General features: G+C 36.8%; 1 protein-coding gene across 1 annotated transcript; it reads right to left on the bottom strand.

Moving 5' to 3' along the window:
- Window positions 1-7,187: 7,187 nt before the first annotated feature.
- Window positions 7,188-11,840, bottom strand: LOC133315407 (vacuolar protein sorting-associated protein 9A-like). Its single transcript, XM_061517035.1, has 6 exons — window positions 11,665-11,840; window positions 10,991-11,138; window positions 9,926-10,096; window positions 9,133-9,309; window positions 8,121-8,421; window positions 7,188-8,008 (listed from the first exon to the last, which is right to left on the bottom strand). The coding sequence occupies exons 1-6, from the start codon at window positions 11,766-11,768 to the stop codon at window positions 7,764-7,766; spliced, it is 1,146 nt and encodes a 381-aa protein (XP_061373019.1). The 5' UTR covers window positions 11,769-11,840; the 3' UTR covers window positions 7,188-7,763.
- Between the last annotated feature and the right edge of the window lie 3,351 nt (window positions 11,841-15,191).

Below are 15,191 nucleotides of genomic sequence, written 5' to 3'. Positions count from 1 at the left end.
GCAATAGAGAATGAGACAATGCAACACAACATGGTCGTTTTTGTGATCACTCGCGCGCGCGTCGATTTTGGATATGAATGGTTTATGGTGCTCGACACCATGGGTCTGGTATGGTGGTCAGATAGGCGGCACTGACGACATGGTGGAGCTCGCGGTGGTCGGCGGCTTGCGGTGATGGTGGCGGTCATGTAGGTTTGGTTCATGGTGGTTGGAGTGCACATTTGGAATCGCTAAATAAGTAATTTCTAATATTCTCTACCTCAAACCCCCCCAAAATGGGGAAACTTAAATTTTAAGAACAAGAAGGGTTTTGGAGAGTTTTATGAAAATCCCCAATTCTTTCCCCTCAATTTTTTAAACTCACAAACAAGATAAGAGATTAATAAAACCCTCTTATTCCTTTCCTTTTCCTCCTAAAACTAACTCACAAACAAGCTCTATGTGGACAATCCCTTCCATCTATCTATTTTCCTCTCAATCCAGTTGCTAAAATACGTATCTCTACTTGTATACCACCCTTTTGACAGATCCAACTTTGAATGCAAGGAAATAATAGGGATTGCATTTCAGGTTGACACAACACGAATATGAATACACACAACACAAATAAGACAAATTTGAAATTGTGTTAAAATTTTCAACATGAATACAAATCACTTATTTTGCAGGTTGACACTATAAGACACGAATAACCTGCAAACTCAGTCGCTTATTATGCAGACTGATACCAAGCGACATGAATAACTTGTTAACCCTAAACTATTTTGCTTATTATGTGGATTGATACGACGCGACACGAATAACCTGTTTAGGACATGACACGACACAAATATCCTCTACAAAGATTGACGTAAGTCAATTTCAAGTTCTCCGGTTGACATTCGACATGATATGAATGAATTTTTTCTAGTTAGTTTTTGCCAACACAAACCCTTACACGAATTTGAAAAAGGGTTGACCAGATCATGAATTTTTTGTATCGTGTTAAAAATTTCCACCATTAGGAAATATTAAATTATTGTGAGATGTAAGATAAAAGGTTTTCTGATTTGATACTATTTGACTTACATATAAAGGGTATATTTATACAAGAGTAAATGAGAAAAAAGGAAACAAATTCAAATCCCTATTAAAAGAAAAAATAAATCTCTAATTAATAGGCTATAAATCAGGGATATAATTGCATTCCAAATAAAAACAGAAAGATTCTAATCCTGATTTTCTACACTCCCTGTCAAGTTGGGAGGTGAATGTTGATCATTCCCAACTTGCCAATCAGGTCTTCAAAGGCTAGCCGGTGTAGGCCCTTAGTGAGGATATCTGCAATATGCTCTTTGGTTGGAATATACATCATACATACACTTCCATAATCTATTTTTTCTTTGATAAAGTGGTGATCAACCTCCACATGTATTGTTCTGTCATGGTGAACTGGATTTTGAGCAATACTAACAGCAGCATTATTATCACAATACACTCTGACAGATAGGGAAAAAGAGATCTCCAATTCCTCAAGGAGTGTTCTTAACCAAATTCTTTCACAAATACCATGGGCTAGAGCCCAAAATTCTACTTCTGCACTGCTTCAGGCATCAACTGTTTGTTTCTTACTTCTCCAGGTCACAAGATTTCCCCAGATATAGGTGCAATATCCTGAAGTGGATCTTCGATCCAATGCAGAGCCAACCCAATCTGCATATGTATATATTTCAATCATCCTCTTGTGTACCTTTTTAAAGAACAATCCTCGACCTGGGGTGTTTAGGTACTTCAGAATTCTATAAACTGAACTCAAGTGTTTTTCCTTAGAAGAATGCATGTATTGACTAATCATGCTAACTACAAATGCATTATCATGCCGAGCGTGAGATAAGTAGATCAACTTCCTCACCAATCTCTAATACTGCTCTTTGTTAACTTCTTTCCCATCTCCAATTCCCAATTTAATATTGGGTTGAACTGGAGTCTCTGCTGGCTTGCACCCAAGCATTCCAGTTTCTTGTAATAGATCTAGAATATATTTCTTCTGAGTTAAAGAAATTCCTGCACTACTTTGAGCAACTTCCATGCCCAGGAAATATTTGAGAGATCCAAGATCCTTCAGTTCAAACTGATCAGTTAAACACTTTTTCAAAGAGCTTATCTCTTCACAATCATTACCTGTGACAATTATGTCATCAACATAAACAATGAGAATAGTAATTTTACCACCATTAGAGTGTTTTAAAAATAAAGAGTAATCAGTCTGAGCTTGGAGGAATCATCTTCCCTTAACAGCTTGAGTAAACTTCTCAAACCACTCTCTAGGGATTGTTTAAGACCATAGAGAGACTTCTTCAACTTGCATACTGAACCGTCTCCTTTTTCAAAAGTAGGTGGTGGATCCATATAAACTTCTTCATGTAGATCACCATTCAAGAAGGCATTCTTTATATCTAATTATTGCAAGGGCCAACCAAGATTGGCAGCAAGTGATAAAAGAACTCGGATAGTGTTAAGCTTGGCAACAGGGGCAAATGTCTCCTGATAGTCTATCCTATGAGTCTGAGTTAATCTCTTAGCAACATATCTGACCTTATACTTGTTGATGTTGTTATCTGCATTAAACTTTATTGTGAACACCTACTTGTAACCTACTATTTTCTTTCCTTTGGGTAATGCTACAGACTCCCAAGTTCTATTTTTTTAGCACATCCATTTCTTCAAAGACTGCATTCCTTCAATTTGGATCATCAAGTGCTTCTTGAATATTTTTGGTATTTTTGTACTGTCTAACATAGTGTTGGAAACACGAAAACCTGGGGACAACTTTTCATACGTGATGTGATGAGTAATAGGATGAGCAGTACAAGATCTAGTACCATTTCGGAGAGCAATAGGAAATCTAGGTCGGCTGTATCAATGTTTTTGAAACTAAGACTTGAATCAGAATCCTGGCAGTCTAACTGTTCCTGAGGTGATTCTCGCCTGCTGTAAAACTTTCCCCATTTACCAGGAGGGTCTCCATTATCTGACACATTAGCTCCCCTTGTCTTTTGCATAATGACTCCCCCTGTCTCCAATGGCAAAGACAAAACAATAGAATTATTTGGTTTCCAAGACTTATCTTCATCTACCCCAATAGACTCCCCCTGAAGAGAAGTCGAAGGAAAAAAAGATTGTCTCTCATCAAATGTGACATCCATAGAAACAAAGACCTTACGAAGAGAAGATGAGTAACACTTGTAGCCTTTTGGTTAGGAGGATATCCTATGAAGACACATTTAATAGACTTAGGATCGAGCTTGGACCTTTGATGGGGATGAACATGTACAAAAGCCACACACCCAAACAACTTGGGAGGAAGGAAAGAGTGAGCACAGAAAGAAAGAAAGGTGTGGGTAGGACTAGATAAAGGAGATTGAAAATTTAGGACACAAGAAGGCATCCGATTAATGAGGTATGTTGCAGTCAAGACAAGTTTCCGCCACAGATATTTAGGGACATGCATGGTAAACATAAGAGCTCGAGAAACTTCAAGGAGATGTCTATTTTTTTTTTCCAGCCACCCCATTTTGTTGAAGGGTGTAAGGACAAGAACTTTGATGAAAAATACCATGTTGGATGAGATAGTTTTTGAGAACAGAATTAAAATATTCAGTAACATTGTCAGTTCAAAGAATTTGGATAGAGGTCTGAAACTGAGTTTGAACTATTGCATGAAAGTTTTTAAAAGTGGATGTAGCGTCAGACTTATTCTTTAGAAGGTATACCTAACATACCCTAGAGTGATCATATATGAAAGTTATAAACCAACGAGCACCAGAGATATTTTTTTCACGGGCTGGACCCCATATATCACCATGAATCAAGGTAAATGGAGAAGAATCATGATGAACTCTAGGAGGATAAGAAACACGAGAATGTTTTGCAAAATGACAAATATCACAAGAAAAAGAACTAGGATTTATATTGATAAATAAGTTTGGGAACAACTTCTGAAGATAAATGAAATTTGGGTGTCCTAACCAATGATGCCACAACAAAACATCATTACAATCATAAGACAAACATACCGAGTGGTTCACAAATTTTTTTTCTTCACAAGGATCTTTTTCAAAATAATAGACCTCTTCTTCCTCTCTAGCACTACCAATCATCAACCCCAAGTTGAGCCTTCGAATAGATAGGAAAGAGGGAGACGAGCTGAATGATACATCTCTGAACCGGAACAGAGCACTGTAGGGAGGCGTGTGGCTTGCACGCATTATATGGTGGCTGTGCGTGGTCGCGTGTGGGGAGGACGCTCTGTCCTTTCTCTGGCTTGTGGCTTAGCAGAATTCGGTGGTCCTTTCTTGGAACTTGTAGATAGGCTCCTTCTGTTTCAAATTGTGTGGGTCTTGGCCGAAAATGTCGCCGGAAAAATTTTCTGGCGGCTACTAACGGTGGTTTATGGAGGTGGAAGGCTGGGATTTTTCTAATTTTTGACTTCTGCATTGATTGACAGCCTTACTTTGCTCTTGGGACTTTCTAGGAAGGGAAAATAGCCTTAACAATGGCTGAAGGTTGAGTATACCGGCGATGTGCCACCGGTTTGACGGTGGTTGTGGTGGCTGAGTTTTCTCAGGACCAACCTGCTCTTGATACCATATTGTAAGATGTAAGACAAAAGGTTTTTTGATTTGACATTATTTGATTTACACAGAAAGGGTATATGATAAGATCCAAATTACAGATTCAACAAAGAATAACATAACACAAGTATTTTTGTCCAAGAAAGAAATGAAATGCAGAAAAAAAAGTTATTGCAATGTGATAACTAGAACAGCCAAAGGTGCAGCACATTCGAGAGGTGCGCTTTCTCCCGAGTCCAATTCCAAAATCTAGTCTCCCCCTTCTCGTTCCTCATTTTCTCTATTTATTCCCACTTCATGATTTTGTTCCATGTTGCTAACAGAATCCTCCTTCACACCTTACATAACATTCTTTTCTAACAACCTTGCTGACTAGCATTAGAGAATAATCCTCTATACTTTTTTCTAAATTGCACCCTTATTGTGGGTATCCTATCAATACTCCCCTCCAAAACACTCACCTTGCCCTCAAGGTGAGGTTCAGACCCTAAGAACCTTCCATCAGGATCCTATTGCTTGAATTGTAAAGACCCACATATACTTGAAGTATGATAACTTCCAATTGCAGAATTACTTGAAGCAAATAAGGTAAAAACAAAAATTACAAAATCAATTTGCATAATGTGAATCAGCACCACTATTGCATTTGCAAACGAGTTATGTTCATAAATGAAAACCCTTGAAATCCAATCATTCTCACTTCTTTGAGGCATTTTGTCGAACACCTTCTGAGCTGCATAATCATCAGGCGCTGTTGTGACTTCCACTAACGTGCTTTTCAATCCTGATTTGGCATTATTGACACTAGATAAAACCATTTGGGTAACAATTATTAGTTCCTCTTTTGTAACAACATTATCCTTTCGCATAGAAATGAACAAAAACTTCATAAATTCACTTTGAAAATTATAATTAGCCAACTCCTCACGCTCCAAAAAATTCAATGACGAATCTCGCAAGGGAACCTGTGCAAAATCAGCATGGTCACTGCCACCTCCACTACGTTGTTTGTGCAACAGAAACTCTTTGATTTCACCCCTTCCTTCCACATAACCTGAAACTATGAATTGCTGCAATGTTTCTTCCCACAATTTTCCCTCTTCTTCAGCCATTAATTCGCCAAGCAGAGCTGCACCCAAGCTCACTATTCCTCCGCCATATTCTGCATAACTATCACCAGGCGGCTCATGCTTGAAGTCTGTTTTGATGCCGAACCCAAAGGATTGAACCAGAAAATCGTTGCAAGTGAACCAAACAGAAGGCAAAAAAAACAAAGACCCGTGGCTGGAACATTTTTGTTGGTTGGTGTTGTTGTCAGATTGTACACTCTCGATTGCACACTCTTGTAGCAGTCATTTTATAGGAGCATGACGTTGGCGACTACGCTTCTCTCCTCTTCGTCTTTAATGACTGCAAATGTGTCCTGGTTTGTGACGTCAGTGGGCAGTGTAACACCATTGTAGTCGATGGGTGGTGTTGCTGAGATTTGCCCCTCTTTTGACAATATATGTTTCTGCCCCTTCACTGGAAATTCCCATTTAAGCCCGTTCCTTTGGTGTTTTTTTTTTTTTTTTATCAAATTCACAGGCCCACTTTACCATTCCTTCGGGTTGATTTTAGAACCTGGATATTAATTTGGGCTGGATCTAATATTTGGCCCATTCCCCCTCTTGACCTAATACTCTTCTCTGACGTTCGTCCTTCACCTTGTAGCTGCCTTCTCCATTCACGTCTGCACTCTTCTTCTCTCTGAAAACATTTCACGTCTGGTGGCTCTGGTAATGGTGGAGGATCAACATTGCACAATCTGAACTTTCCTCATTTTCCTTTGATCTTTACTGCATATGTCGTCTTTGTCATGCTCTTTTAGTGCAACAACTAGTGTCTAATTTCTATATATTGTCACTGTTTCGCCATGGCTTCTCCACTATCTTTGAGTCGCGCCAGCCACCTCTTTGATTGCATACTTCTTCTCAATCGTTTCAATCTCTTTCCTCCCTTCCATGTTCTCTGGTTTCTCTATCACAAAGACGAAAAAATCATTTTCATCTTCTGCCGCAATCACCTTTCCAGTTTTCCCCCCTCTGTGGTTTCCTCCTTCTCTTCTATTTTCATCTCCATTACATAACTAGGACGTCTCATCTCTGTCTCTGAATTCACATTTGAACTCAAAAGTTCATTCTGTGATCCATCGTCCAAACAAACCTCTGGTTGGAAATCATTGAAGAAAGCTTTTAAAAATGTCCACCAATTAACTCTTGGATTATACCAGTATCGGTACCAGATTTGAGCTTGACCAGTGAACGCCTTCCTAACATCCCAAGGCTTTGCAGTATCTAGAATTCTCTTTGCCTCGAAGTACCGCTCAACTTGAAGCAACCATCCCCAAGCTTCTTCTTCCCCAGAAAATGTAGGAATCTTCGTTCTGTAAAATTGATTTCTCATTTTTTTTTGGTGTACAAAGCTCCCCAGATCAGAGAGCTATGATACCAGTTGATAAGATCCAAATTACAAATTCAACAAAGAATAACATAACACAAGCATTTTGTTCTAGAAAATCCAGATTTTCTGATATATATTGAAGAAGAAACACAATTACAGTAAAGAAAAGAGAAAGAAACGAAATGCAGAAAATAAAGCTATTACAATGTGATAACTAGAACAGCCAAAGGTGCAACACATTCGAGAGGTGCGCTCTCTCCCAAGTCCAATTCCAAAATCCAGTCTCCCCCTTCTCACTCCTCGTTTTCTCTATTTATTCCCATTTCATGATTTGTTTCACGTTGCTAACAGAATCCTCCTTTACACCTTACATAATATTCTTTTCTAACAACCTTGCTGACTCAGCATTAGAGAATAATCCTCTATACCTTTTTCTAAATTGCACCCTTATTGCGGGTATCCTATCAATAATTTATACAAGAGTAAATGAGAAAAAACAGAAACAAATTCAAATCCCTATTATAGGAAAAAATAAATCTCTGCTTAATAGGCTATTAATCAGGGATATGATTGCATCCCAAATAAAAACAGAAAGATTCTAATCCTGATTTTCTACATAAATATTACATGATCTTAAGTAAACATGCCAAAATAGTAATTGCATAAATATATATACACATATATGCAATTTTTCTGGACATGGGTTGATCATTTGTGGGTGTTGATTCCACAGTGCTGTGAAAGCAGACTTCCTGCTCCTTGCATTTCTAGATGATGAAGGAGTGGTTCTCTCTCTTGTTTTGTAAGGGAATTGATAGCTTTACACAGGGTTGTGTACTTAGCAACTAAATCCTTGTAGTGACTTAATAATATGTCCACATCTTCAACTGCTAGCTCTTCACTTTTTGCTTCCATGTATGGATAATTAGATCCATGTTGCAGGGCTTGACAAACTGCAAGGTGTTATAGTGATTGCGATAGGGGCAAGAACTCGAGCAGCATGCAAATAATAAACAACTACCATAATATAAGTGACTTATTAATAGAATAACAAGTTAAACTAACCTCCAGTATCATCAAGTTTGTTGTGCATTTTGTTTGAAAAATTGCACTCATTCTTCCCTTGCTGGCTCATTTGACACGTAGAGGATAATTTACTTGTGACATTATAGGTCAATTTGGCTGCTTGCATGCTCTCCTCAAATTTGATTTCATCCATTGAAAGGGACTTAGCATTTAAGTCCAATATAAATGTCTTGGCTGACACAAGATTTGTGAAATAATATTCAGCTTCTGAGATAAGTTTTGCTTGCCTTCTGTACAACTTGATGAATTTGAGGTTAGAATGCAATTTTGGAGGATTTGCCTGAAAGTGACAAGCCAAAAGGAAGAAATTAATATCAAAGGGTCGGATGAAGTGGACACTAGAGGCCTAAAATCAATCAAAGGAAAAACTAATCTTTAATCTAAACATTTTCATGTGTACATGACACTGCAGCCTGCATCATGAGGAGGCTTATCAGCACTAGAAATTGAAATCACAATGCATTCTTATTTGGCAAACCCCTGTGCTCAAAGGCTTCCTGACTTTGCAGGGGTGGGGGATAGGGTCAAACCCGTGACCTTTTAGTTATAAAACAGCAATGTTACCACTGTTGAAGGCTTCCTTACTTTGCAAGGGTAGTGGATAGGTCAAACCCGTGACCTTTTAGTTATATAGGAGCAACGTTACCACTACTGAAGGCTTGCCCTCACAATGCATTCCTATTCTTGATAAAAAATCTTAATACTAAATTCTCTAAATAGAGCCTTTTAAATCGGGCTCAAGAATGAATTTTCCAGGATCAAATTAGTGGAGGCTGAGCTTTGAGCTATGGTTCAAGCCAAGCATTTTAGTATTCTACTCATGAGCATTTCTGGTCTTCAGATCTATTTTGACTTCAAATAATTTTACAAACAAATAAAAAAAATAATAACAGTAGAAATCAAGCATGCTTATCATTGAGCAACAGATTGTTGATGACCCAAAACTATGTTTGACAATCAGCAGAATGCCTTATTACCAAGGGGGGCTTGCCTTGATAGTGACATATATGAGCACAGGGAGAAAGTCATCAGCCCCAGCTGGCACATGCTCAGATATTGCAGTGTTGAGTAATAGATTGTTGATGACCCTGCAGCAATTCATAATGCTCAAGAGTTTCTCATGGGGAGCTTTGAAAGCATTGATTTTCTGCAATTCTTTTTCTGCAAGCTACATGGAAAGGGAAAATGTTGTCAACAGTCATCATACTCATCAAGAAATTAGGCATACTTCCTATAAATAGTTCATATTAGTAGAAAAGCCGAAGGCCTTTTATCTGAATTTATGGAATTGATGTTAACTTAATACAGTTTTAAATCCCTTTTTTAAATTTTCAAATTCCTCTGTCCATTTGTGATTTAGATATGGTGCTTGTTCATATAGTAAATCACCAGTTCTCCTAACCGGGCTGCACATCCCCTTCAACCTTTTATCAATGCTAAAGTTGAATAATTTATAAGACGAGTGAAAGTAAGTTTGTTTTCCAAGGCTTAGGTGAAAATTTTCTTAGACATTTCTTCTAGGTGTGTGCTACTGTTCACAAGATAAAATTATCCATGGAAACTGTTTTCTCAGGCCTTAAAATGCTAATAAATTAACAATTTTCTTCTTCTTGTATTGACATAATTTCATTGAGAACAGTTGGTAAAAACTGAATGGTAAGAAAAAGTATGATTATGCAATGTGGTAAGACAAAGCCTATCCAATGTAATAACTCGCTAGAAATGAAACGCATGCCATCAGAAAGTAACAGCTTAACATAATCATGCATCCTGATGAGGCATACCAGCCATGAAGCTTCATTATGAAGAATTGCTGGTATATCCAAATGTTCAGGCTTCAGAAAGGTTTGGAGCAAGCATATTTTCTCGGAGATTTCATGGTCAATCTTTGCATCCTCAGGAGAAGCAGAGAATGTCCGGGAGAACAATTTAGTCATTATATATTTCTCTAAACCCTGCAGATAATACATAGTAGTTAGATAAATATGCCAAATCAAAGGCATCCTCCATGATGAAAGGGAAATAGAGACATCCCTATGCTTCGGTTGAAAATCTTAAGAGCCAATATCAACTTACAATATTACCACAGTAACTTACATTTGGGAAACTACATATATTATATTCCGAAACAAATATAATATTGTTGAATGATTCAGTATCCTTGTTGTTTAGATTTTATAGGCGGTGCTCAGCCTTTGTGTGTTCCACAATCAAATGGAGAAGCAAGTTGTTAAAATTATAGGGTTTGCTTAAGAGGAAGGAGAAAAAGTGAGAATATCGACCCAGAATAATAAGATATTAAATTGATATGGTGTATTATTATTATGATGTGATGCAGAAGATAAATTACTAATCTTTATTTATACCAAAAATTAGGAAAATTACTGAACTCTTGGTCCTAATCAAATATGAGAACAGGGAACTTACTAAAGATAGAATAAAATTCTTAAGAACAAAATAAGGTTCCTAACAAGATAAGATCTCTAAAAAATAAGGTACCACAATTATCTCTAATCTAACATAAATTGTCCTAATTTTTTGTGCTGTATTAACATTCCCCTCAAGCTGAAGCTAGTTTTAAGCTTGTTGCAAGTTATCATTTAAATGAAAAAGTAAACAACATAAATATAAAGTTCGTTTCATAAAGCATGATTGGAAAAACAACTCAAGGATGTTGGAGATGTCAGAAAAACAAGTATTGTTGCAAAGATAACTAAGCAAGATGGCAGCATGACAGAAAAGGCCTTATTGTATTTAATGTAACTTCTACCCTGAACTACTTGCTAAGACAAAATTGCATTCAGAACTAACACACAGAATAGCATACATAGTTATGTTTGTGAATGTACCTCCATCGCACAATCAATGTCTTCTTCAGTAGCAGTGGCCCACAGTGGATGATCTCTGATTGCAACTTCCATTGATAGAAAGAAGTCTTGAACTCTATTTGCATCATTTTCAGGTTTCGGTTGGTAAAATGAAAATGATACAATGAAGCTGATAAAATAATTTCCCATTAGGAGTAAGATAAGCACAAAAAAGAGAACAAAATCTTACAGAAGCAATTAGTAATGACAGAAGCATAACAATATTCAAGTCCAAGACCATACAAAATTTTACAGAAGCACGAATGTTAAATCTATTTCCTATGGTTGAAACTGGAATCGTTTGACCAACATCAACTGGAACAGAGCAACACTTTTATCGAAATCACCACAAAATGTTTAGTGCAATGAAATTTCTTGACATATAAACGGCGTTTGATGCTTATTAAAGGACAATATAAACAATATAAACATAAAAGGACAGCATAAATGTCAGATCACATAATAATTTTTTGTATTGTTAACTATTCCGATGCAAAGGAAGGACTAAAAAAATTTGTGACAAATGTTTCTCTTAACCCTACAACTAATGGCAAAACTAGAACAAATAAATGCATAACAAAGTCAAAGATACCACAAAACATTGAAATTCATTAACAAAAAAAAAAAAAAAAAACTAAAAGGGTTAGGTTAATTGCCTCTTGATGGGTCGTACGAGGTTAAGGGAAGCAGGGTGTCGCATGCGATGGAGAAAATCATGGAAAGACGTTGATGTTGACGACGTTGATCCATCCATGTCCATTGGAAAATCCGAAATCAAGAAAGGTTCAAGGTATAAGGATTGAACTGAAGAAGAAGAAGAAGTAACAAGTTGCAATGAGAACGAGACCATTAGAAAGGAACGTTAGGTTATGAAGGTTACGTGATTCTCTTTTTTCTATGCAACAACCAGTAAGCCTTATAACTGTTAGTTAAGACATAACTTTCTAGTCACGCAATGTTTTTAACTGTTAGTTGAGTTACGGTCCAACTTTTATTACTGTTAGAGAATTGTCTAAATCTGAAAAGAAGGTCAATTTAAAATAAGAGTAAATACCTTTTTAGTTCCTCGCAATATTTACGAAGTCCTTTTCAGTCTCTAGCAATAAAAGAAGGGACAAATTGGTCCCTGAAATAACAAAAAAGAGGCCACGTTCATCCTTCCGTTAACTCCCACCTAACGGCTCAACTAACGGTGCACAGTTGGCACGTTAGTTTGCTGACGCGGCTTGGATGTGGGACATCGTGGAAGACGAGACGACGACGTTTTGGTCCCTGTCAAAATGCACGAGAACATTTTTAGTCCCTGACAAAAAGCACGGGGCTCTTATTGGTCCCTAACCACAGAAAAATAGGCACATGATTTCATTGCTTTTCTATGCAGTCCAATTTTGCAAAACAAAAGTGCATTACATCAAAAACAGGAGTGCAATCCATTTGTTCATCACAAAGTAAGTAAACTAAATTTCATCACAAAGTAAAATACTCCTTCTTGACATTTTATTTCAATAAAGTTTGTGTTTCTAATTGAAGTTTCGACCTTGTTAACGATTATTCATTTCTTTTTCAATGCTAATTAAGCTTCCCACTTTGTTAAAAGAGATTCTTGGCTTTTGCAAACAGCTTTTACGATCTCTAGAATACTATGAACTTCTTTAATTCTCTTAGTCTGTATAAGACATAGCGTTATGCGATTTACGAACAATATCTCCAGTAGTGTAGTAATACAATTATACTATTTATTTTTCTATAAAAGATAATTGCATGATTGTTGATATTTAAATACATAGAAAAATCAGAGAAGAAGCCAGGTAAATGGTTGTTGATAATTGCAATACATAGCAGTTGACTGGACTGCAGCAGTTGGTAGTTCTCAGCCACATGAAGGCAACTTGAGAGGAAGCAGTCCACCTCTATCAAATCCACAACAGGCAAATAAGCTATTGAGTAATGAAACAATGAATGCAACAACCAGTGGTACACGAAGTAGATTATTGGCCTTCATGAGCACACCTGGTTTTAGGCCACCAAAGTCTGCCTCAAGAAAATGACCTGCTGTTGTATATGACCTGGGAGTAGTGCATGAGCCAACTGAGAAGGGTTTATTATTATGTGACTGACTTTTTTTGAAAATTCTGGCCATTATGTATTTGGAGGCCTTTCTTTTAATTCTTGGCAGTTGGCTTTATTTTGTAATGCACTATTGTACATCCATGTCATCAAATATAATGATACTCAAATCATGTTCTAGCTATTATGTTTCACAGGGTTGATGAATGTTTAAGTTTACCATTTTTGATGTTTTTTAACTAATATACGTAGTTGTAGTTCTTGTACATCCATGTCTTCTGGTTTAACAAATTGGACTGCATACAAATCCAATTTAATGTCATGTTCCTATTTTGCAAAATTTGATTGCACTCCTGTTTCTGATGTAATGCACTTTTGTTTTGCAAAATTGGACTGCATAGAAAAGCAATGAAGTCATGTGCCTATTTTTCTCTGGTTAGGAACCAATAAGGGCCCCGTGCTTTTTGTCAGGGACTAAAAAGGTCCTCGTGCATTTTGACAGGGACAAAAATGGCCCTCGTGGTTTTGACAGGGACCAAAACGTCGTCGTCTCGTCTTTCACGGTGTCCCACATCCAAGCCGCGTCAGCAAACTAACGTGCCAACTGTGCACCGTTAGTTGGGCCGTTAGGTGGGAGTTAACGGAAGGATGAACGTGGCCTCTTTTTTGTTATTTCAAGGACCAATTTGTCCTTTTTTATTGTTAGGGACTGAAAAGGGCTTCGTGGATATTTCCAGGGACTAAACAAGATATTTACTCTTAAAATAATTTGGCGTAAAAAATTGGTTTAGGGGCAGTGGTATACCTATGGGAGTTCCATCGAGCTCGGTGGAAAATAAAAATAAAAACTAGTGAGAAAAGTGAGGAGAGAAATGTTAAATTTAGACGAAACATTAAATTTTATTTATAAGGATTTCCAATTCAGGTTTAACTTTGGTTGATGATGTCATGTCAGAAATATTTGGTCTATTACACTCACATAAACATGAGCGAGTCTCGTTGTTAAGAGAATAAAGAGAAAAATTTGAGAGAACCCTTTCACTTTTACGTAATTGTGGCAGACAAAGTATTTCTGCAACAAAAGCAGAAATAGTTTTCCTATTAATAATATTTCATATATAAAATATGATATTAGTGTTTATTCTTTTAAAAGACATAAAATTATCTTATTTTAATTAAAATTACTGTATTTTATGATGAGAGAAACAGAAATCACGTTATCACATTGAGAGAAAATAAAAAAACAATATTTTTTAATTAAAATGACTGTTCTTTAAAAAGACTAATTTTTTTCCTATGAAATATTTATTGAAATATGAAAAGCAGTTTATTCGATTGATTGTTTGATTGAACAAGAAATGTTCAGCTAACCGGAGTTGGTGTTTCTATGGATATGTAGCGAAGATGCTTGATAAGGGAGTGAATATTTAGTGGTCCCGGCACATGTGGGTCGGGAAAAGAGAGAGTGAGAGAAAAATAGAGGAGAGAGGAGAGAGGAGAGAGAGGTAGAAATAAGGAGGGACCATGAAATATTTTTGGGATGAATCAAAACCTCCTGCCAACTGTCCAATTATAAAATCAAAGGGTGTGTCTATACGAGACAATATTCAAGGCTCCCAGCCTTGTGGTCCTTGTAGAGAGAATAGGAAGGAGAGAGAGAGAGGGAGAAGAAAAAGAGGAGGGACCATGGAATAAATTCTCGTGTCTATACATGATGGAAGATGAGAATGCTCTCGATTGCAAAAGAGAATTAGTGTTCAACGTGTGCGTAAAAAAAAAAAACCAAAAAAAACTTCTACTCCCTTCACTAATATGGTCATGTAACTAATCCAAAAACATTCAAGCTTAGAAATAAGCACATCTTTAAACTATTTTATAGAACAGAACAAATTTATGACCGCAACTGTTAACTATGTTTCTCTTTGTAAAGGTCTGATCTTTACTTGAACTCTGTGCATAGTGAGGATTTTATAATAGCAAACTGCCCTTTATAGTTGTTGAAGCACTAATTACCTCAATTCTCTGAGATAAGCAAACATTTGCTTCAAGTGTAGCCAGTCTTTTAGATGTGCTGTTAGAAATGTTCATTTTATTTCTTTTAAGGTGAGTACATGTG

The sequence above is a fragment of the Gastrolobium bilobum genome, unplaced genomic scaffold, assembly GCF_033153095.1.
Source record: "Gastrolobium bilobum isolate Gb01-03AN ecotype WA unplaced genomic scaffold, APGP_CSIRO_Gbil_v1 utg49266, whole genome shotgun sequence".
NCBI lineage: Eukaryota > Viridiplantae > Streptophyta > Magnoliopsida > Fabales > Fabaceae > Gastrolobium > Gastrolobium bilobum.
The sequence above is the reverse complement of the archived record's forward strand: the minus strand, read 5'-3'. Positions and strand labels throughout refer to the sequence as shown.

Bases quoted from the DNA above. Each gene is read 5' to 3' on its own strand.
- LOC133315407 (XM_061517035.1), bottom strand. From the start codon at position 11,768: ATGGACATGGATGGATCAACGTCGTCAACATCAACGTCTTTCCATGAT. The intron at 8,422-9,132 runs GCAAGCCCCCCT...TGTCACTTTCAG, and splicing joins TCATATATGTCACTATCAAG to GCAAATCCTCCAAAATTGCA. The intron at 8,009-8,120 runs GTTAGTTTAACT...AACACCTTGCAG, and splicing joins CAAACTTGATGATACTGGAG to TTTGTCAAGCCCTGCAACAT.